The 24,744-nt window shown below is 43.2% G+C and overlaps 1 protein-coding gene across 4 annotated transcripts in view; it reads left to right on the top strand.

Moving 5' to 3' along the window:
* The window catches only part of pax5 (paired box 5), a 51,649-nt gene that overhangs the window by 3,448 nt on the left and 23,457 nt on the right, over nt 1-24,744 (top strand). For 2 of the 4 annotated variants that reach the window (XM_034593197.1, XM_034593181.1), the window contains exons 1-5: nt 2,129-3,333; nt 10,804-10,969; nt 15,043-15,240; nt 16,088-16,149; nt 19,409-19,534. In XM_034593197.1, coding sequence (XP_034449088.1) covers nt 3,288-3,333; nt 10,804-10,969; nt 15,043-15,240; nt 16,088-16,149; nt 19,409-19,534 — 598 coding nt within the window. In that variant the 5' untranslated portion in view covers nt 2,129-3,287. Of the gene's footprint in view, nt 1-2,128; nt 3,334-10,803; nt 10,970-15,042; nt 15,241-16,087; nt 16,150-19,408; nt 19,535-24,744 lie in introns of those variants that run through there. The other 2 variants (XM_034593189.1, XM_034593173.1) reach the window with 1 other exon arrangement.

Genomic DNA, 24,744 nt, shown 5'->3' with positions numbered 1-24,744 from the left:
TATAAATCTATATTTTGGCTCGTGCATATAAAAGATAGGAAGCATCCAACAGATTTCCCAGTTTGCTGATTTCCTTGCAGCAGTGTCTCTCGCAGTCATTGCCATTGTCTGTATTCGCCAAATGTGGCCTAAATCCAGGCCTGGTGTCTTTGGCGCATGATCCAACTCTGTATATCCCAGTTTCTGTTTCTTAAGCACATCTGGGCTTTTTTTTGTTGCATTGTTTTTTTGTTTTTTGTAATTTAAAAATATATATAAAAAAAAAATCAATCTAGTTAGCTGTCTGTCAGATTTGTATGAAGCTCAATTCATGAATACTCAAGGAACAGATGTGAAATATGAATGAGGATTAGTGCGGATGCTTCGAGGTGTACTTTACTGTCAGTGGATTAAAGAGCAGGGACGTGGAGTCAGTGAAGATTCATGAAGCCATATTTAGTGTTGGAGATGTGGGCTGAGAAATGGAGTGGATCGTTTAACAGCCAGAATACCACACATGCACTGATCCTGTGTTTCCATATGTTTAACCTACAGTTTGGAGTCTTCTCCTTGGGCCTCGTGAGTCAAAATATGTTGCTGGTTAAGTTTATGTACGTGTACGTGTTCGTGTGTGTGTGTATCCGTGTGCACATGCGTGTGCGTAAGGGCATGTGGCCCCAAGGTTGAACGCCCCCTCGTGGTTCGTTCAGCAAACATCCACACAGATGTGTGAGACAGAGAGCAGATCTTAAACCTCCCAGTTTTCTGAGATGAGTCGAATAAGAAAATAAAGACTGAAGTAAGTGTGAGTGTTTCTTTCAGTGAAGTCAGCCCGACAGCCTCCCTGTGAAAGGAAACCAATAATGCAAAGCGAGAAATCCTGGCTAAAAATCAAAAATTAAATAAGCTCAATAATATCACAGATTGACCTTTTCAGGATCAGATGCATTGCCTTGAGGTACATCAAGCCTGTTGGTCTGTTGAGGATGAAAACTGGGCAGAATAAAGTGAATATTGTTGTTGTTCATTAGTGGGCTACTGTACATCACAGCTTCCTAAATGGAACTATAAGTAGGGGGGGTATGGGGATAAGAATCAGGTGATTATTTCGGTCCTATAATGAATCCCAATGTGTTGGATGCGCAGCGTAAACACCGAGGAACAAAAATGATTAGATGTCTAGAAAGAGGAAGAAGGGAAATAACACTATTTTTTAATTTGGCTCATGCTTTAGGCTATTTGCGTGGTTAATATTGCATGGGCGAGGCTGAGATATGCCCTCTGAAGTCAGGTGGGACGATACATGTATTGAACCCCCCCTCCCTCTGTCTCTCTCTCTCAGTTTGGAGTGTGAATGCGGAGCTCGCCAATTGCATTTCATTAAAACCACATCCGCTCGGATCCGCAATCAATTAGGTAATGAGCGGGAATGCATGTTTCATGTGTCTCCTCTCGGTTCCTCCTCGGAGCTAAACATTCATATAACTATGTGTAGGAGGAATGATTGAAACGACGCAGAGCCAATTGTTGACAGCTCTCCCTCCTGCAGGCCCACGAAGATGAGAGATGAATATGCACCTTCCGTTCTCTGAGTGAAAATGAAACTAAAATGTGTTTTACTAAAACACCCCATGCCTTTAAAATCAGTCTTTTTCGTTTATACACTATCACTTCTATTTGTTTAACCTAATCAAGAAAAAAATATATAATTTCTCTTTGAGTTACTGAGCATCCCCTCTTTTTATAAAACCTTGCTGCAACTAAGCCTCATTTTAGGTAATACTCGATTAATTATCCATTTAATATTGACATGAATAAATTGAGCGCAAACGGGTATAAAGGCATTAGCTTTTTTACTTGGTTAATTGAAATTAAACATATGATCATCCACTCCCCGAGCCCCGCTGTCGCACCGCCGCGCCTCCCCCATTGGCGGACGGACAATGCGTGCGGGGCGTCATTGGCCCACGGGATTCGCATCAGCCTATCGCCGCCGCCCCCCGCCCGGTTCTAGCAGGGGCCGGCGGTGACGTGGCGGCAGCGCTCGCCTCCTGATTGGCTGAGCTCGACGTGAGTGACGGGCAGCTGGCCGGCGCGTGGAGCTTAGGGTTCCAGGGGGCTGGGAGCGCGGGCGCTGTCCGCACGAGAGCAGGTCCTGAAACGCGGCGTGTGCGCCACCGAGGACGCGTCAGGGCGCAGGCAGCTGAGTTAGAGAAGCGCGCGTGTGTGTGTGTGTGTGTGTGCGCAAAACCCACTGGTGTTTCCTGGCGTGACCGCGGAGGAAAGTCGCCTCTGAATCTGGACGGGACTGTTTTCCTTTCCGGCGAGAAGAAATCCTGTCTCCAAACTCCCGAGGAGAGTCCTGTGGCTGCGCGTGTGCGTCCAGACGAGGAGAGGAGAGAGAGAGAGCAACGGATAACAACTCTCCACTCAGCCTCCGTTGCTATAAACCACAGTCCTGTTCTCGTTTATTCCTCTTGCATTTCTTTCCTTTTCCTATTTTGGCATGGTGGATATGAGACTTCAAGATGTGAGCGCTCACTCGCTTCACTGATGGGAGATTTACCAAGTGTCAGTGTGAGAGCGGCAGCCGAGGACGATGTGCGCAAGTAGCCTGAAGGAAGACACACAAAAAAGAAACGAGGATCTGTAACGAATTTTTTTGTTGTTTAAAAAAAAAATTGGGATTTTTCTTTTCCTGCTATTTTTGGTGTTTTTTAAATATAGTTTTTGACAGACTGAAAGGAGAAACTTCAGCCCCCCCAGCCCCCCACCCTCTCACCCCACACACACCAACATCACAGTTCAGGGGTCACAGCCAGCGGACCGAGAAGGAGACAGGGAGGGAGGCTATACTTTTTTATTTATTTTTTCGCTTGCATGCATATTTTTTAATTCTTTATATTTTTGCAGAACTTTTACATTTTTACATGTCTGGACTGGTACAATGAGCTCCGTCGCTGTCTCTTCCCTCCTCTGGTTGTGCGGACACCGGGACAGAGCAGCTGTGGTGTCCCGACCCCAGGAGGAGGGAGCCCGGCACTGATGCGTGTTTTTGACGCCGTCCACCCACAAACCTGCCGGTTCATTTCGAGATAAAGTCGCCTGTGAGCAGCGTCACCCAGTCCCTCACCTGAAGCTTCATTTTTTTTTTGGTAATCAATCAAGAAAAGAAAAAGTTGAATATCTTCTGAAGGGGGCCGGTCGCCTGCCTCTCTCTCTCTGCAACGGAGGTCAGGGTCTGCGGGCCGTCCGGTGGTATTTTAACAGCCCTCACGTCTTACCGGGGCCCTGCAGCCCCTCTTTCAATGATGGAGATTCACTGTAAGCACGACCCGTTTGCGGCAATGCACAGTAAGTTTAAGTGTTTATAATTTCCTCAATCTGCATGTTCCCATGATCTGCCCTGAGCTCAACCAGCCCCCTGCCCAGCCACTCTGCCTGTGCGTATTTTGTAGGAATAACAGTGGAGTCCAGCATTTAATGCTGCAACGAACGCTGCCCAAAAAATACAAAAAATAGCCTACCTCCCTCCTCTAAGTCTTAAAATCCTTTTTAGAATTTATTTATTCATTTATCTGCATTTAGTCTGCAACAGCGTTGAAATAATGCGACCATTATTTGTGCGCATTAAATCATGTTCTTAATATTAGATAATTTAAATAAAGGGGCTGTAATTTATTAGAAAAATATTTTGAAACAGATTAAGTTATGTGGCAGTACTTTGTCGTGCAAATGAACGGTCTCTTCTTGCATTGGCACAAAAAAAATTAATTCATGACTTCATCAGAGATGGATATTTTTTGCAGTGTTTTAAATCGGGATGAATTCTAAAATGAAAGCCTCAATTACGTTGTGAGTTATGATCGTTTCATTTTCGATTCATCGTTCCACTTAATGTTCTTAAACGTCTTCTCTCTTGTCTCTTGCATTATTCAATAAATGTGCACGTGTCGAACAGATGTAAATTCGACAGAATTACTTGTGGAGCTGAAGGGATTTTATTTTAAATTGTGAAATGCATTGCAATGCTACCGGACTGCATTCTGTCGTATGTGTTGTGTGTTGTCGGTCTGCTGTGTTTTCCTGTTTGAAGGAGAGAGAGAGGCGCAGGGGTCAGGGAGAGAGAGGGAGCGAGAGAGTGGGGGAGAGAGAGAGAGGTTGGGTTAACAATGCATGACTAAAAGCTGAACTTGATCCACAAACAGCGGCGGTGTTTGTGCACATAACCAGGTTTAGACAGACATATACACATGCACAGGTGCAGGAGCGGAGCTGCCCGGGTCTTATAATAATAACAAGGTGAGACTCTGTTGATCCCCCGCAGGGAAATTCTCCTTTCACTGCCCAGCAGGACACACACACACACACACACACACACACACACACACACACACACACACACACACACACACACACACACACACACACACAGGTCCGGCCTCGCAGCATGTCACCACCGCTGCAGCGTCTTGCTCAAGGGCACTACTTCAGCAGAGCAGGTGCTTGGGGGACGTATATGGCAGCACATATAAATGGATGTGGAGGACACACACACACACACACACACACACACACACACACACACACACACACACACACACACACACACACACACACACACACACACACACACAAACACACGCACACACACTTGGTCACTCAGTCGTGACATGGCGGGCCCTGCTTTGTTTTTTCAGTCCACTCTCCCTCCCCAGTTACCATCTCTCTCTCTCTCTCTCTCTCTCTCTCTCTCTCTTATTTCAGACAAGTGCAACTATTCTGCATGAATGTTCATATAAATAATGAAAGAATAAGTAAGACATGTATTTGTATTTATTTCCATGAGCACAAACACACTAAACGTTAAAGGAAAACCACAAAACAACATTGACCTGTTAATATATCCACACATTTAATTTCTGAAATATCATATTTTCGTTATAATAATCTCCTGTTTGGATGAAATATAGGTCACAAAAATAATTAGACTAAATTAATATATTTCCATGTACTTTCAACAATGCACTTACTTTACATGGCTTAAAAATGTGTCACAACTGTTTATAATGCCTCCACCAGAAAGCCACCTAAACGCTCCTGCAGTATTGGAGCAGATTATCCAGTGGCCCACATGTTTTATTGCAGTTTAGTCTCGCCGAAGAATTACAGGTGTTGTGTGACTGACAGAGGTTCCCACGGTGCGTTAACCAGCGGGAGAAGAAGAAGTCAAATAACTGATTCAAAAGCTAGAACGAATCACGTTTCCTCTTCTTCTTCTTCTTCTCTGTCGCTTCACCAAAGCCAATGATCCGCAGTGCTGACGGTCAGAGCGCAGCTAAAGTTATATATGTCAGAGCCAGGAGACGCTTTAAAACGATTACACCCGAAAAATGTCAAGGGAGAGAGGGGGAGGAGGGAGAGAGGGAGAGGGGGGGGGCGAGAGGGAGAGAAAGCGAGAGGGAGCGGAAGAGAAAGAGAGAGAGAGAGAGAGAGGGAGAAGGAGAGGGAGAGAGAGGGAGAGAGATAGAGAGAGATGTAGGGATCGGAAGAGAGAGGGAGAGAGAGAGGGAGCGAGAGAGAGGGAGAGAGAGGGGAGAGAGAGAGAGAAAGAAAGAGAAAGTGGTTGGGATGAGTTGAAATGTTGGGCCATGTGTGTGTTTCTTTCTGTGTGTGTGTGTGTGCGTGTGCGTGTGTGTGCATGTGGTATATGTGTGTGCGTGAACTCCCCCTAAACCCTGAACGTTATGTCCTGTTTTATTATAGTTTTGTTCATCATTTAAAAGTTGTCCTAATTCCCTCTCTCTCTCTCTGTATATACATATGTATGTATATATATATATATATATTATTCATATCCTTGGTGAAACACCGTGACTGTTGGGTTTTAACTTTGCTGACTCTGGAGCGTGTTTCATGGTTTCATGGCCTATTAGGACGGACAATAATATAAAGGCTGGCAGTGATGTTTTAAAATCTATAGCAGGTAATTGTGATGATAATGAGCTGAATTTCATAATCACGTATTGTAATGGTAATAGTGATGTTGAATAATAAGGAGAGGCTGCTGTGGCCTATACTTAGTGCATGGTCCACTCATGGGTTTGCCTGAGGAGAAGAAAAAGGAAATAAACTGAGAATTACATACAGGCTGGATTACAGAAAAAAAAAAAATGAAAACTGAAAATATGCAAGTAAAGATATATAAATTGAGGCAGTTGTCATTGATTCGTTTTGTCCTCAAATATTCTTTTAATTAAAGACTTTAATCTTTTTAAACATACTTTTTAAACGAATAAAATTAATCATTTATTAACATGCTTTTTTTTTTAGTTGCACTTCGCCGACGAAAAATAACAATTATTCCACATTTCAAGATGAACTAACGCTATAGGTCTGAAATCGGCTGCGGGCACATCTCACAGATCTATTCATTGTTTGCTGAAGGAAATGTGCTTCATCTGTATTCTAGCGGCCGAGTTCCCAAACAGGGTTTCAGCCAAAAGTCATTTCTACTTCCCTCTTTTCTTTGTTATTTATTTTACACAGAAAGAGAGAGAGAAGAGAAAGAAGCGGTGGCGTTTTGTTGCGATTTCTCTTTTTGCTTTATTTTTGAGTCGTCAGGCCGTGACGAGGCAGATGAGAGATGAGAGAGGGAGAGAGAGAGGGAGAGAGAGAGACATAGAGGAATGTACACAGACAGAGAGCCTAATGGACCTTATTTTCTGGATGGGGGAGCTCCAATATATTCTGCTTTATCTCTGTATTTTTTCCTCCCGGAAACAGTGAATCAATCAAACATTTAAGGAGGTGCTGGGCTCTTAAGTCAGCTCCTATAAAGGCTAAATAAATAAAATCCAACAGGGATGCATAATGACCCCTGCTCCTGTGGCTGCCTCTGTCCCTCACTGAGTCGCTTTCTCCAGGATGAAATTGAAGCTGCCGCCTCTGCCAACACTTTGCCCCTCTCTGGAGACTGTATAGTTTCAGCGCTCATAGAAAGACCCTTAAAAGCCAAGATTACCCCCCTCTCTCTAATTTGGCAAAAATCTTTGTATCTAATTTGCAACAAAACCTCCCAAGCTGGCTGGTGTTCATCGAATTGTGATGAGTTACTGGAGCTCTGTCACTAAAGCTGTGAGGGAACGTCAGTCCTGGATTCTTCATGCACGCTGACATATTTCCAAATACTTTATTTTGGGCCTCGGACCACAAGAAAGGGACTATTTCTCTTAAAATGCGAAGTCATTCTAGGTACATTTAAGCATTTCTCTCTGTCACAATGATAGAAAACTGCAACATCTGTTCCTCTCATGACTAATATTACAGCCTTGAAAAATGAGAAGTTAAGCCACCTATTCAGAGAATTACAGAGAACGATAGACAAATTTATATAGAATGTTTGCGTTTGTCCCTATCAGTATGTATGGGCTTGGAAAATAAATTTCAAGCACATAATCCCCCATAGTGGTCTATACCCCAAGAATGGTGAGAGCCCGGACGTCTAATGCCAACAGTAAACACACAGATAAGTAAATAAATAGTTATCTGGGGGGTTTTTGTGGGTCACAAGTCATTCCTCTCCACCTCTGTACAAAGCAAGGCGTATTTTATGCCCTGGCCCAGATAGGGAGGGTGAAAAGAACCATTTCATTTACTCTTATCTGAGAAAGAGAGAGAGAGAGAGACAGAGGGAGAGAGGGAGAGAGAGAGTCGTCTCTGCAGATATACCTGTGGTGAGGGGGACGTAGCACAGTAGGCTTCTATAAACGACCCTGCAGAAACTGTGCTTTTTATTCAGGGGAGCAGGCGGCGAAGGTTTCAACAAATAATAATAAAGAGAGGAGGGGAGGAATAATGCCTTTTTACAACCATGCACAGCATTCACAGCATTCACAGCCAGCGGACGAGTGTGTTAAAGACTTGAATTTGGCCATGTAGGTCAGCACGCTCATTCTTGCTTTGAGGAATATCTGACAATGTGTGTGTGTGTGTGTGTGTGTGTGTGTGTGTGTGTGTGTGTGTGTGTGTGTGTGTGTGTGTGTGTGTGTGTGTGTGTGTGTGTGTGTGTGTGTGTGTGTGTGTGTGTGACAGTTATTGCTTTGCATGTCAGTACCCAGAGGGACATTACGATCATCAGGGTTCTAGCTAAACACAGGAATGAATCACACTAAATCACTGGATTACTCTTTTATTTCTCATTAAACAAACACACACACACACACACACACACACACACACACACACACACACACACACACACACACACACACACACACACACACACACACACACACACTAAACTTTTTATTAAAAGTATAAGATTTGTACGGGTACATCAGAGAAACTGTGGATTTTAGCAGAGGTGGAGTGGAATAAATCCAAGTGTCTGTGGTGAATCGAGGGTTGGAGGACAGAGACAGAGACATTCTGCATAAAATTGTGATTTGTGATAACTAAAAGTGACATTAGTTGCCATAACTCATTCTTCATGCAACCATTAGTATATCCTTCTTACTTATTTCTTACTGAGTTATTTCAGACAGCAGGCAAGGAACAAAAACTGTTTCCTGCTTTTGTGCCTCAAATTTTACAATTGTAAAATTGGCTGAATCCCCCTTTAAAATCTAAAATACTGAAACGGAGGGTGAATACTTTTGACACAGCTAATGTAATAATGGTGTCTTCAAGTTTGGTTGTTACCGTTCATGCCATTTAGTCTTTGAATCTGGGTTGAGCCCAGTTCACAGGGACCTGTCTGTTTATTGCTCCCTTTTGAAAAGAGCGATTGCTTTTCAAATTTTAATGTCTGCATCAGGCACCTGTATAATGGAGCTTATTCTTAAATCTTAAAAGATAACATAGGATGGAAGACAGGGACCAGACACACGGGCTGTTTGGAAATAGCTTTGTTTGATTTCACAGAATTAGACTTTCTGTATTTATCGTTCATGTGTTCTGTGTTCTATGTGTGTTTGTGTGTGTGTGTGTGTGTGTGTGTGTGTGTGTGTGTGTGTGTGTGTGTGTGTGTGTGTGTGTGTGTGTGTGTGTGTGTGTTTGTTGCTGTATTTTATGCTGATGGTGAACAGAAGAGGACAGGGGGACAGGTTCAGGGGACAGCTTTGTGTTTTAGGGGGTATCCCTGCTGGGGTAATGTGTTTAAAATCTATTACCCCCACAGCTAGGATTAGTGTGTGTGTGTGTGTGTGTGTGTGTGTGTGTGTGTGTGTGTGTGTGTGTGTGTGTGTGTGTGTGTGTGTTTCCCCTAAAGACGTAATCACTATGGTAATACAAAAGCCAGTGGATTATGTGGTGGTGAAATTCTGGTTGATTTATACTCTGCCTTTGGTGAGATACACATATACAGTGTATACACATACCGGTTCTGAGAGGGAGACATTTTTTTCATCCCAAAAAGTCTCCGTTCTCTCTTTCTCTCTCAGATGTACTGCATCTTGGTGCGTTAACGTTTTTTAACTGTCGCCTTTATAATGAAAAGTTCCTCATCAACCTCTCCCTGGTGCAGCCAACCTCCTGTCCAGTTCATGTTTGTACGGCTCCACAACAGAGTAACTGAAAAAATATATCCCCATAAATCAACTTGCTTTGTTACAGTTTTATTTATTGTCCCTGCTCATTTGTTGCTGCTGTTAAAAAGGGAAGTTTGTCAGTCAAATTAACAGGAAACAAATTTTCTGAGTCTTGTGGCTAAAGTAGTACGACTGCAGGATTTAAACATTAATGAAACAACAAGTTATTAAACTATGTCATGATTCAGCTTTTCTATTGCAGTTCATTCTGGTGCATATACCATATACTAGTCTTACTCTCTTTCATTCATTTCCTTCAATAATTTCATCCCTTCATCCCTCAGGGGGAGTATTAGTGGTATCTTGCAGTAAAGGACCAGAGCAAGGCCGCGGTCAATAATTAATTGAAATCCCTTCATTTACTTAAGATCTTAGCGTATATGCTACGCCCTGGGTGAAAATGGGCTAAGTTTGTACTTAAGTACTGTCCAACTGGTACTGTATAAAATGCCGAGCAAGACAAATCAGTTGCAGCAAAGAAATCACACTTATCTGACATTATTTGACTCTGACCATGCAGAGATACTGGCAGCTGAATAAAAGACGTTTCTTGTCTGTTCTTTTAAAAACTAGAATTAAAATGAAATGAATGTAAACAAAAAAAAAGTGAATAAAAATACTTTCAGCAGTGACTCAAGTGAGCTGAGATGTCATCAAATAATCTTAATAAACTTTGACCAAGTGCTGACCCACAGAAACAAAATCCATCAGGCTGAGAGGAGGTGGTATTTAGCAAAGATGGACTGTGGACACTAATAGCTGCTGACTGTCCAAACTGCCCTTGAGCAAGACACTTAACCTCCACGCACTTAAGTTGAGTTGCGCAATTGGTAATGGAATTTGTTTTTACAATAATATAGTTAAAAATATGAATATAATTACAAATTACAAATAGATTAAATGAGGTTGTAAAAAGAAAGGAAGAATCAGCCTAACTTTGATCATTTTGGAAAACGGGAAACAATTATGACTTTGCTCAATTTGTCTTTCCAAAAATCAAATTGCCTGAAAGACAAGGTCACTTGGAAGTTGATTAACAAGTTGTATCCTTTATTTGTATGGGCTACACCAGTAGCTAAAGCCACAGTTGCTCGGTGCTGCATGTGGTCGCTCACATTTGAGTTCATCTACCTCTGCAAACTAATTTATATTCTGTGATTTTTCTTTCTCTCTAACTCATCTTGAACTTATTCATGAACTTGATTACTTTAAAACTTTTCTCTCGTTTCTACAGGGCATGGTGGCGTGAACCAGCTCGGAGGTGTGTTCGTAAACGGGAGGCCCCTCCCAGACGTCGTGCGACAGCGAATAGTGGAGCTAGCCCACCAAGGGGTTCGGCCCTGCGACATCTCACGCCAGCTACGAGTCAGCCACGGATGTGTCAGCAAGATACTGGGCAGGTAACAAGCAAAACGAGCTCCTGAATGAGGACATGGAGATGAGGTGACCCGACGCGTCACAGCTCAGACAGTTGGTGTGACCTCGTCCTTCATGTAAAATATCTGAAGTGTGAGGCAGGGCAGCTTTAAAACATCTGCACCAAACATTTGCAACTCGGCACATCTGGCTCGTCTTTGAGTCATTCAACTCAACATGTGTCAAACTGAGGCTCCTGCAACATGACACTCATTCATTTAGTGTCAATCCTGTCATTGATTCAATCCCCTCAACATGCACAAGCTGCATCTCCCAGAACTGTCTGCCCTCGTTTCCCCTTACCTCTTATGTCTCTCTCTCTCTCTCTCTCTCTCTCTCTCTCTCTCTCTCTCTCTCTCTCTCTCTCTCTCTCTCTGTTCTCTGCTCTACATTTCCCCCCTTTTCACCTTTCTCTCCGCTCTCTCTGTATCCTGTATTTCTCGTACTCACCCTCCTTTTCTCCCTCTCTCTGTCTGTCTCTGCCTTTTCAAAGCTAAATTCAAGAGCAAATCCCTGCTCGTTCCGTCCCCCACAGAAGAAAGGGGCACAAAAGGGAAAAGATTCATCACTTTTTGGAATTAGCATCAAAATGAAAGTGGCACCATATTTCTGCAAACCCACCCCCCCCTTAAAAAAAGGGACAGGGAGATGGAGAATGGGAGAAAGACAAGAACAAGGAACACAATCAAAAAAGGGAAAAGGCGTGTTAAAGAAGAAGAGTGCAGGAAAAAAAGAAGAAAAAAAAAAGAATGAGAGACAGAGACCATTTGTGGGGACGGAGGGGAAGGATTAGCTACAGCGACCCTCAGCTATATCAAAAAATGTGTAGCTCATTGTTCTACCTCTCTTCTCTTTCTCTCCCTCTCTTTCTGTCGTTCTCTCTCTACCTCTCTCTCTCTCCCCCGTCCTGGCCGTTCAACTCACTGAAGCGTTACTGTGAGGGGGGAGGAGAGGGGATCGAGGGATGGAAGGAAGGAGGGAGGGTTGTTTTATCCTCTCCTCTCTGTCTCTCTGGTGCCAGCAGAACAAAAACACCAACTCTACCACCCTGTGTGTGTGTGTGTGTGTGCATGCGTGTGTGTGTGTGTGTGTGTGCATGTATTGGCTCATCGTCTTGCGGATATCAATAACCATGCTCGTTTATTCACCAATGATTCAGCTGTGAATAATTTAAATAGTTTTCCATTTGAAAATAGATTGTTTTTTCCTTTAGCTGTGTTTATACTCCAGCTGTGAATCGTCAAAATGTGCAACACACCCACATAGTGCAGGGCGCACGCACACCCACACTTAAAAGAAAGACAAGGAAACGCACATTTACAGGAACACACATCTTCACGGAGGGGATTACTCTACCATACAGCACGGGGAGAGAGAGAGAGAGGGGGGGGGGGGGGGGTAGAGAAAGAGGGAGAGAGAGAGTGCAGCAGGTTTAAGACTGACTGACAGCTTGCATCCACACACAGCATCCCCCCTTTTCTGCAAGCTGAGTAGCGCATTTGCTGTCCTCCCAACCCCTGCCCCCATGCCCCTTCTGCATGCAAATACATTCATGAAATAGCCATGGTGGACGCGAAACGCCTGAATCCGTGAGTGTGTTTGTTTGCTTTTGTGTGTGTGTGTGTGTGTGTGTGTGTGTGTGTGTGTGTGTGTGTGTGTGTGTGTGTGTGTGTGTGTGTGTGTGTGTGTGTGCGTGTGTGTGTGTGTGTGTGTGTTTGTGTATCCATGCCACCCTCCTCTTACCTCGGTGTCACAAAGTGAAATTGCCAAAGAAAGCAACAATCATGCACAGGTCGAATCAGGTATTAGAAATGTTTTCTTCTCAGGTGTGTTTAGCTTTATGTTTATTCATATCAGCGACACAGTAACTGTATCTGCAGCAGGTTCTCCTGACTCCAACATTGCAACTTGTAATGCTGGTCATATTTGACCTTTGGGTGAGTCCCACTGAGACCAGTGACCCAGTTTGTGAGGGAGACCTGGTCAAACAGCAGCATAAAACTGTGTAGATATAACAAAATTCATAACAAAATCAATCAGGCAAAATCAATCAATCAATCAAATGTATTTGTATATCTCATAATCACAAATCACAATTTACCTCATAGGGTTTAACGAGGTGCAACACTCTCTCTACTTAACCCTTGACCGGGGTGAGGAAAAACCCTTTTAACTGGGGGAAAATGCAAAAGTCTCAGAGAGTTGCAAGTGAGGGGAGAGCAGTAGATGTTGCATGTAACAGAGCACATCAACAAAATGACAATATTTCCAACATTCTTGAGAAAAGACAGTGTCTAGAATAAATGGAGGTGTATCAATGTCAAGTACTTCAGAACAGGAAACAAAACCAAACAGACCAAGAAGATTCCATTCTCCATTGACTCAACGCAGCTTTGCATCTCTGTCCAAGCATGATTTATTTTAAAGTCTATCTTAATACAACATCCATACACCTGTAAACCTTTTGGTTCCTCCTCGTGGCCGTGAAGGGATTCCTTGTGATGGGTGACAAACCATCCTCGCTCCCCTGCAAAAACACAGTGATGCTCAGTTGAACCAAATATGAGGCTTCAACAGTCTGAGTTCAAAAAATCTAGTGAGCATCTTCTAAAGTTTTAGTCTTTAGTGTGAAATCCCCTTTCTACTGTGACTCCCAGTCTTTTTCCTCGCTGAGCTTCAGCGGTGAGACAGAGAATTTCATACTAAAAAGACTGTGACTGTAACCTATCCACTGAATTTGTTTGGCTTTACTGTAGTTGAGTATATTTCTGCACAGAACAAGGGGTGTTTAACAACCCAGTGATCACCTCATTTTATTTTGTCACTATGGGCAGCATAGACATAGAACATGAACAGCCCATAACCCTAAATCTAAACAGACTGTTTCATTTTTTTAAGATGGATGTAAATAAATGTGAATCTTTTAAGAGACACAGAGCAGGAGAATCATCTTTTACAAGATCAAGTGTGAGTGGAGGAGGAGGGCGAGGGGTTTTGAATTTAAGCCACGATGAGGTGCTGAACGAAGTGGAAAGGTCATCGCTCAGCCTCGAGAGCCAGGAGGGAAAACATTTGAGACCGAGTGGAACCATGTCCAAATCACCGCCGGCAGGAGGGGAACGAAAGGGCCAGTAAAACAGTAGAAAGGTGTTTTTTCTCTTAAATGTGCCAACTCTTTGTCCAACGTGACATCAGCAATGAAGAGAAGCTGATTATTTCAGAGCATCGATGCCGTCAGGAGGAGATTTTAGCAGGTGTGTTTTTCAGTATAAGAAGTAAAGATGATCAAATGACAGAAATGTGTCTCGGGTTCTTATTTTTAAAAGCTAAAGCTGGTGACATTCTAGATAATGCTTATTGTCTTAGTAAACTGTTCTTATCAAACAATCAAAACCAACAATTACAATCAGGAACTATCTTCATGCCCAAAGTTTGATGTAGTTTAATCCTCCATCGATTAGAAGCCAATAAGTGACGGCTGAGGGACGACGTCCTTCATCACAGTGAACATGGGCTCTTTAATTCATCCCATGCACACTAACCTGCGCTAGAGCTCTAAACATGGATTGAAACCAATCCCCTTCTCATGTTTAATATATGTTAAAACAACACTTTTTTAAAGGAAATTATTCTTATGGCACATTTATTTTTAGATTTACAGGAATCAGGGTTTATTTCTTTCAGGGTAGCGTTGGCAGTTTTTGGATTTTTATTGATAAGGGATTCAATTACTTTTTCTCAATCATCTGCATCAGTAAGTGCTGTTAAAACAAGAGAATCAATGTGAGATCAACTGATCACGTCACATTATAATGAATGTTTCAACTGCAACCTGATAAAACTGCTGAGCTTTATCATTCGTCAATAATGTTGTTGCATTCGGGGACTATTAATATCACATTTTACTTTTAAGATAATATTAAAACCAGTTTAAACCAGCCTGTGGGACTGGAAGCAATCCCAAATTAAAATGACGGAAGCACTTCAAGTATCACTGCAACCTACTGTGTTGCTCCCTGCGACCAACGCTGAACATCTTCCGTGCTTTGATTGGCAGGTACTATGAGACGGGCAGTATCCGCCCCGGGGTGATCGGGGGATCCAAACCAAAGGTTGCTACACCCAAAGTGGTCGACAAGATCGCCGATTACAAACGCCAAAACCCCACCATGTTTGCCTGGGAGATCCGGGACAGGCTCCTGGCCGAGAGAGTGTGCGACAACGACAGTGTCCCCAGCGTCAGCTCCATCAACAGGTATGAGGGGCTGCGTAATCTGTGTGTGTGTGTGTGTGTGTGTGTGTGTGTGTGTGTGTGTGTGTGTGTGTGTGTGTGTGTGTGAGTTTGAATTTAGAGCAACAGGTACAGAGTGTAAGTAGAGCATGAGGAACAGAATCCTGTCTGTGTGTGTGTGTGTGTGTGTGTGTGTGTGTGTGTGTGTGTGTGTGTGTGTGTGTGTGTGTGTAGGTGTGCGTGTCTGCCAGTGGAAAAGAGAATAGCAAAGAGGCCCCAGTCTCCATATGTATGAAGTGGCTGCAGCTCAGTGGTTCAACACGATGGTACAATGACAACCCTTTCCCCTGAGCATAGAGGCAGAGAGAGAGGGAGGGATAGTGAAATAAGAGAGAGAAGGAGTGAGCGAAAGAGGCGGACAAAAGGGAGGGAAGGTGTGTGGGAGCAAGGAGAGAAATAGACACAGAAAGAAAGGGAAGAAAGGGGACGGGAGGAAAGGAAGAGAAGGAGAGGAAAAGGGGGGAGGAAGGGAAAAGAAAGGGAAGGAAAGAGGAAAAAAGGCTTGCATGAGCAGCCAAGCAGGAAGTGTGAGGCCCCTCTGCCATGTCAGCCTGCCTCAGCCACTTCACACACACACACACACACACACACACACACACACACACACACACACACACACACACACACACACACACAGTTTTGCGCTCCCACGATGGTCATGTTCTCTCTGTCACTCAGAATCCTCTGTCTCTCTCTGTCTCTCTCTCTCTCTCTCTCTCTCTCTCTCTCTCTCTCTCTCTCACACACACACACACACACACACACACACGCTCACTTCACACACACTAATATCTCCTCTCTCCTCCTGCAGGATCATTCGGACTAAGGTTCAGCAGCCCGGCCAAACGGGCTCAGTGTCGGCTCACAGTTTAGGTAGGTCGCTGCAATAAAATCCTGTTTCCAACTGTCAAAGCAAATTTTACCGAGCAGACGTGGTGTGAGCGTCTCAGGAGTGGAGTCCGTGTGCTCGACTGTATTTCGGAGACGCATTGAAATTCTGCACCTTAGCTCACAGCAGAAAGCCTGCGTGGACACTGTGTGAGACATTGTGTGCCACAGTGTTCAGTGTTTGAATCCTCACATCATCCAAATTAAAGCCAGTTAATGAAGGAAGTAGGATTTTGTTTAGACCAGAAACAAGAGGATCCATTTCCCCCACCAGTGTTGCACTTCAACTGAGCTTTGTGTGACAGTACCCTTCAACCTTATTGTCGTCTGTACAGTGGAGAGGTGACATGCAACTGAGGCGTCCGGCCACACTCAGGGGACACGTCACATGGTCACAGCGTTTTAAACCTGTTCACAACCAAGGACACTTCACAAGTTCCAAATTCTACATAATGACAGTGCTCGAATAAAAATGATGAATTTAGTAATTAATGTTTCAGAGGGATGTTCTCCTCAGACTGACAACAGTGTTGTGCGTCCAGATGGTTTTTCTAACTTGTTCAGGAGCAATAATGCAGCCAAAGGAAGAAACCTTATTCCGAGCAACAATAATAAACATGAAGGCTGCTGTTCAAGTCAGAGCATCGAAGCACGTCATCATAAACATAACTTTTATATCACAAAAAAACTAAATGTTACAGCGTCACGATAATGGATCCACAGACCTCCTTCAAAGATCTAAAACAATGTAATGCTCACAAAACGAATCTTATAAGAGATCATGATGTTCAAAGCAAAGCTGGATTATGAAGCTGCTGCCAGAGCCTCAAGGGGGAGAAAGGTTCTTCTTTCCTGTGCATCAGTTGGCTTTTGGTTTGAACATTTGAATATATAACAACCAAATCACCCAATCAACTGCAACTGCCTTGGGTTTGTGTTCAACCAGGAGCCCACAGGTACTGTGACCCTTAGTGGGTCATTTCAGCCATGTTTTTGTTTTCCAGACACAAAGTAGATTAAGTTAGTTTAAGAAAATGAACAACAATGGCAGTAACGTGTGATCCGCCCTCGAGAATGATTGAAATCCATAGCCGTGATCATAAAGTGACAATCTACACAATTAGTGTCACAGTAATAAAAATAATAGTAATATTTTCAAGTACGATTTCCAAAAAATCTAAAGAAGAAGAGAATCATTATAGTTATTTTTATTTAGTTCAATTTAAAAAATAAATAAACCTAAAAAATATAATAGCAATAATATCTGTTTTGACTATATGACTAAAAGACTACTTTTTATTCAATGAATACCTCAGAGTAAATAAATATGAGCCTCTCTCTCTCCCTCGCTCCCTCCCTCACTTTGTCCTGCAGTGGATTGTGTTCCGGTGTCTCTCATATCTTCATAATCGCACATTGTCTATTAATCTAAATTAATTTCACACACACTGCTCCCTGACTCCTGCCTTTGACACACATTTAGCAGACACACACGCGTAAACCCTCACACATACACACCTACACCCGCTGAGAAGCACACACACACAGGAACACACACACGCTTCCACACTCACGCACACTTACAGATTACACAGATAAATGGGTCCCACTCCCAGGCGGAAAATTGAACATTTGGATTTGCAGAATAAAAGCGTTACGTTGTGATAAAAAAAAAAAAAAAAAAAAGACTGAAAAGAAAGAGAAAGGAAAATCAGATAATTGAAGTGCTAAATCAAGTGATGGGAAAAGGAGGGATATGCATTCATTATACTCTCCCTGTCGTTAGTGAAGGAGGAACGGCTGGAAAGAACCTTGATCCTCTGGTTTGTTGTCGTTTTCTCTTTTTTAATTTCCCCTTTTCGGTCTTGTCTTTCTGTGTTTGGGGGGTCTGCTGGGAGAGAGGATTAGGATGTCTGTCTCCACACCTTTCTGTCCCTCCGGGGATACCATACTGTCACTCAGCCCCACGTCCGCTTACAGGGGCACAGATAAGGGACCAAGGAGGAGGGAGTGACTGTATGTTTCAGTGTGTGTGTGTGTGTGTGAGTGTCAAGAGGTTGCAGGCTGTGTGTGTGTGTGTGTGTGTGTGTGTGTGTGTGTGTGTCACTGAAGCGGTGACAAGTATGTCGCTGTGTCGCCCAGCAAGGAACTTGTCTCCTTCAGGGGGAAGATTAGAGAGAGAGACAACGTGGAGCAAAACACAGACAGACCTCTCTCCCGTGTGGATTTCTTTTTTTTCTACCTTCAATTGAGTCTGTAAAGCCCGGCAAAGTTTTAGAGGATTAAAGTGCTATGTTGAGTTTATGGAGAGAATAAACAGGTTATAGGATTTATAGTGTGTGTGGTTTTTTTTGTTTTGTTCTCTACAGTATCTGTGGTCCTGAAGGCGTCACAAGTAACATGTCAATGTTGCTCTTTAAGTCAAACAATCAGGACGTTGATGTTGGTGGGGAATGGTTATTTCAGAAATAACTTTGGACATAAGAGTTTATAGATTTATTTTAACCAGGCTTAATTGTAAAAATCACATGCAAAAATCTTCGACACAACTTGTGTTGGTGAATAGTAACTTTACCAGTGTTCCAGCTCATATGTAATCACATGTGTGGCAGTATCCTATATGAAAACTCTTTATCTCTCAATACTACATCGACTGCATTTAGGCGTTTTTTTAAATAGTACATAACGTTAGAATACAATAGTTTTCATATAAAGATCTTTTTCATTATACATGATTTCAACACAAAGTCTTTGTATAGTGCAGAGTTTAACCTGAATTTCTTAAAATCACACTAAGCAAATTCTGATGCAGTTTAGTCGAAAAGTGCAATTATTTGCTGAGATTCTCTTGATTCGCTCAGCTTACCCACCACTGCAGGTCATTAAATGACTTTGAAAGGATTTCATGTTTTATTGAGACAAAAGAATCAATAAGTGGAACATGGCAGCAGAGATCATTCAGGCTTCAGCACTAATCCTGTCAGTGGTTGTCAGATCTTCAGGTGGATCTTTAAGTATTTATGAATGTCTGTGACGGATTTGAAAACAAACGAAACGCTTTCAGTAGAAAAACACAGGAACAATCTTCTTATTTATCTGTGAATCTTCTCAGACATCCAGGAGTCATGCAAAGACATACAGGCAACTGGACCTGCTTGTGTTTCTGGAAAATCTTCTGTGTCTTCATTGCAAAATCTCAGTGCACCATTTAAACAGTTTCTGTTTCTATTTGGTCTGTCTGCAGTGTCGTCCGTGGGGGCCACACAGGTCTCAGGAGTGACCAGCGACTCGGCCGGCTCCTCGTACTCCATCAGTGGAATTCTGGGTATCAGTTCGGCTGCTGATGTGGGCAAGAGGAAGAGGGACGAAGGTGAGCACAGGAATGTTTTTGTATATTTTTGCCAATGATTGTATTTTTCAGTGTAAATTATATTTACAAATATGCATTTATTCCTATGTGCACAAATATAATTAGACAACACACGTAAACACATTATTTTCTGATAGACAGCCTCTGAACGCATCCTCTCCATACCGGCATGGAAAGAGTTCGATGACAGATGTATGTTTGTGTGTGTATGTGTGTGTGTGTGTGTGTGTGTGTGTGTGTGTGTGTGTGTGTGTGTGTGTGTGTGTGTGTGTGTGTGTGTGTGTGTGTGTTATGTTCTAAGCCAAACATCTTCATTCAGGAATCCCTATTTATTAACTAACAGAGCTACACAGGAGAACTCCCAGAGAAGTTTTATGCATGCACTATTGATCATATACGCTGTCATACTGGATCAATGTTATATGCATGTTAATAGAGGTGTGAGTTCATGAATGTGTGAGTGCACGTGAGGGGGCTTTCACCACTACGGTGTGAGCACGTTTGTGTGCGTGGGTGTGTATGTGGCCGTGTCAGTGGCATTAAAAAGCCATCACACAGACAGTCTCCTGCGGTAAATGAGACAGGACCAGATGTCGGAGCGAGGGGGGGTGACAGAACGCCACCAGGGGCTATTTCCCGCTCTCTTTCACACACTCTCACACAAATATATACACACTCACACACACACACACACTTACATGCACACATGTACACACACAGGTACAGTATGGGGTCCTTTTCCCACTGCTGATGAATTTCCAAAACACGTCAGCAGGTTCCAGGATGAATCCCAGGTGCACCTTGAGCGCTCTGATATGCTCAGATACGGCCCACTTAACCATCAACTCTGACACACACATGCACACGCCGAGTACAGGTGAATAATGATGTTTGTTCTGCAGACCTTTGCTTTCTCCAAACAAGGGTAGCTGATCAGTTCAGATTGTCCAACAAAAGTTTACTACAGAGTTTTTAACCCTTCAATAATTGACAGTTTTTAGCTCAGTGGAAGGTCACTACAAACAACCAGCAGTGACATAAGACAATCATCATCAGCTGGATAAGTTTCTGTGTTATCCTCCGTCTATCGACTGGGATATAAAGTGCTTTTTAAATACACATTTACAAAAATGCGCAAAAAAGGAGAGACGCTGAAAATTTGATTTAAAAATTAAAATTTTGCAAAAGACGAGACAAGTGACTTAAATGTCCATTGAAGTTTCTGCTGCATTCAAGAAACAAACAAACAGATGATGAAATATCATTTGTTAGATTTGAATTGCTTTCTTTTTAATGACATCATCTCAATGCACCCTGTTCTTCAGCAATGGTTTAATGGCACCCGACTGGAGAATCAGCACCGACAACCGTTTATCTTTGAACATCCATCTCCTAATATTCATGTATGGACGCACCTACTGACCCACTGTTTTCCTTCTCACAGCAGATGTTTAGATTTTGTTATAGGAGGAGAAGAGCAGGTATGCTGACATTATTTACATCTGTGCTTTTCCTGCTATAACAGGTCAAATCCTCTGCTGTGACACAGGTCTTTCCAGGAGTCTATATATCACTCACAAGAATAATATGAGTCTCTCACTGTTAGGTGTGCTGTAAGAGTGTCTGTGGCAAAGACATTGTGGTTAAAGTAAAATCTCTGTAATCTAATTAGCAGCATTATTACTTCACTTTGTTCTTCATGTGCATGATGTGCTGCACCATGTGCTACATGTGTGGTCTATTTGTGTTTCACTACAAGTGGACCTTGTGTTTCCTAATTCATATCGAGAACACGGTATCCCTTCACGTTTCACTGGAGCATTCAGAGTATCATCTGAGCATTGTGTTGCCGAGCGTCGCATTTTCACTCGTGTGTGTTTTATCTGCAGTGTTTCTGTGGCAGAGGTCTGCACGGTTGGCTCTGTGGTCTAATTAACAGCATTGCTAATCACAGCTTCCATTAGAGCAGCCCCCGCTGGATAATGACACACACACACAGCAAGGGGCGACAGGGGGAACAGCATGCGCTGACATGGACAGACAAACACATACATAAACACACAGTAATGCAAAGCTTCTCAAACACACACACACACACACACACACACACACACTCACACACACTCACACCCATATGCTTGACTGTACGCAGATGTGTACATACACAGAGGGAAAAAGACACAAACATGTTAGACCAACCATCTCTTGTTGACTTTGTTGTTGTATCTGTTTCTGTGCAGCTAAATTTGTTACATGAAGTAATGACCCAGTCACAGCCTCTGTCTCTTTCATGTACCTCAGTGCATCAGACCAGGTTCACACCTCGACCTCCCATGTGTGAAGCACAGTATTTATATGTCAAATAAAAAGATTCAGGAAAAAAGCAAAAGAATCCCAGTTAGTTCGGCCTGCTCCATGACCTTGGTACAGACCATGATGGTAAACTGGTATAACTTGGATGGAACTGAGCTCCCCTGAGAGTTATTAATACCAACTTCTTATATGATTACGATTTTTTTTAATAATTATATATAAACATAATTTCGTAATAATGTTGTTTGTATCGTATCGTAGTGTATCATTTTATGTCATATTGTGTTGCATCGTATTGTATCATATCGAGTCATAATGTAGTGTATTGTATTGTAGCGTATCAAATCATAGGGTATCGTCTCCTTTTGTAGTTTTTCGTATCGTGTTGTATTGTATCGTATTGCGACGTATCATATTGTATCATATCGTATTATGTTGTGTAGCATCGTATCGTATTGTGCCGTACCGTATCATACCGTAACGTGCTGGGTTGTATTGTATCGTGTCATCATGATGTGTTGCAGGAAACCTTGCATTTCTGCTGTAATTCATATAGGATAGAAATGCCAGCTGTGCGAGTGATGGGAACACAGGAAGGGATCTGTGTGTGTACTGGCAGCAGGAGTGTGTGGGGGTAAAGCCCTGTGGTGACCTGTGCCCCCAGCCAAAGAGAGGGGAAGTGGGGGTCTGACCGGGGACAGAATGTAGATGAATGGGAGTGAATGGAAGAACTTGACTTGTGGGGCCAAAAGGGGACTATTGTATCTTAACCTATTCTCTTACACACAGAGGCCATGTGTGTGTGTGTGTGTATGTGTGTGTGTGTAGCATAGATGTGGAGGGCAGAACAGGTGGTGGCAGTTATTGAAGGGAATTTTTCTTTCTCTTTATGTTGAAGGTAAATCATAAACTGCATACTGTATACAGTGGCTGTTTGAACCCGTCTGTAGCATAAGGAAGAAATAGTGTCAGTGGCATTTACCCAGAAGGCCGTGTTGACCTCTCACCCTCTTGTGCATCCACTGTGACATGCAGAAGCTTAGCAGATAAAAGGTGCTGGGAGCAAGCAAGAGACGGAGGACCAGGGCGAGGAGGGAGGGGAGCTCCGCCCTTCACCCTGAGCTCCTCTGAGTGCCTCCCTCCACGGAAAACTTTGATCTTTGAGTTGAGATGGGGAACACACACACACACACACACACAAACACACACACACACATGCACACTCCCACGGAGCGAAACATGTACTTAAACTCACAAACAGATGACAAAACATCTAACGTTCAAATGTACTTGGATATTTGGATCAGCTGTTCTTGGGTTGTTGGGAAATGGCAATGGCAGGTCGATTCAGAGGGAGTCGGTGAGAGAGAGAGAGAGACAGAGAGAGAGAGAGAGAGAGAGGACCAGGAGGAAGGGAGAGAGTGAGCGAGCAAAATAGAGAGACAGAGAAGGCGGAAGAGAGAGGAAAAAGGCAGAAAGGAGAGAACAATGAGGGCTCATTGTTTGTTTTGTTCTGCTCTGAAAAAGAGAGAAGAGAAGCGCTTCCCTTCTGAGACTGACTCACAGAGATAGAGGCAGCTGGGAGTGTGTGTGTGGAAGTGTTCAAGTGTGTGCGCGCCTGTGTGTGCGTGCGCGCGTGCGTGCGTGTGTATCCGACAGTGAATAGGATTTAACCCGTCACGGCAATGAGTTTCTTTACCCATCCATGGATACAATGAGACCAGCCGGATATCAAGCTACCCACCCACCCACACCCACATCCACACCAAGACATAGAGACACACACACACATCTACACACACATTAGTACCGATGAACGGACAATATTAATTATCAATAATATTAGTAAATGCTTTGCTCTTGGTGCTCGATTGCTACAGGTTCTGTCTTCTTCTTTGCTCTCCATCTTTCTTTGGTTCTTTGTGGTCCCTCAGCTTGGGTCAGTCTTTCAGTGTGTGTGTGTGTGTGTGTGAGTAAGCGACAGACAGACAGCAGAAAGCAATAAGCTGGCTGAAATGGTGCCATCAGAGCTACATGATTGATCAATTGAATTCCATCATGGGGACTGGCCGGTGGGATTAAATGGGTCGCCGTGGGTTACCAGGCTAAAGCATCATACTGGCTTTATCTCCCCCCTGATTGGTCTGTCACCAGAGACCTGGACCATGCACTCACACTGCTCCCAGCATCTGTATATGAGTATGTGTGTGTGTGTGTGTGTCGCTATAGAAGTGAGTTGAGATTATGATCAAGCAGTGTGTTTGTAAGAGAGTGGGTGAAAGAGGTTTTGTGTACATAGAAGGTATGGGGAGGTTTGTGAGGTACGGAGCTCTGTGTGAGTGTGAAGAGCTGAAGGGTCTTGTGATTTGAGGTGTACCTCTACATTTAACATTTTATAAAGTTAGCATCGTCTATGTTTCAACCAGAGAAATCCCCAATTTTATTCAAGACAACAGGACGTTTCAGTTTGGTTGCCGTTTACTCGTGTCAGCTTTACCCGTGACCTTGTCTGTCTCTGCTGTAACTTCCAGGGCAAACATATGAAGAGGGGACAACACGCTGCTAGCCAGTTAGCCAGTCGGCAGTTTTTTCCTTCCACTGTTTGTTTTGGTCACTCGTAATGGATCATAATTAGTCATCGCTGTTTGCTGCGTAACGTGAATAAAACTTGAATACACAACCTCATCGGTGAACATGATTTGTGCCTGTGTCACATCAGGTTTATTTTTATCGGCAAATTTTGGTGAACTCCCATGATCCCGTGCTGCTTCAGGACATTATCAAACTAGGCGTTTTATTTTTGGTTGAGAGACTCCTCGTGGCCGAAGTTACATATTGTACGTTTAAAGGATAAGTCCTCGCTATTACAAGTAAAGTTGTTGCTTCAGTTTGCATCA

The sequence above is a fragment of the Hippoglossus hippoglossus genome, chromosome 1 (assembly GCF_009819705.1).
Source record: "Hippoglossus hippoglossus isolate fHipHip1 chromosome 1, fHipHip1.pri, whole genome shotgun sequence".
NCBI classification, from domain to species: Eukaryota; Metazoa; Chordata; class Actinopteri; order Pleuronectiformes; family Pleuronectidae; genus Hippoglossus; species Hippoglossus hippoglossus.
The sequence above is the reverse complement of the archived record's forward strand: the minus strand, read 5'-3'. Positions and strand labels throughout refer to the sequence as shown.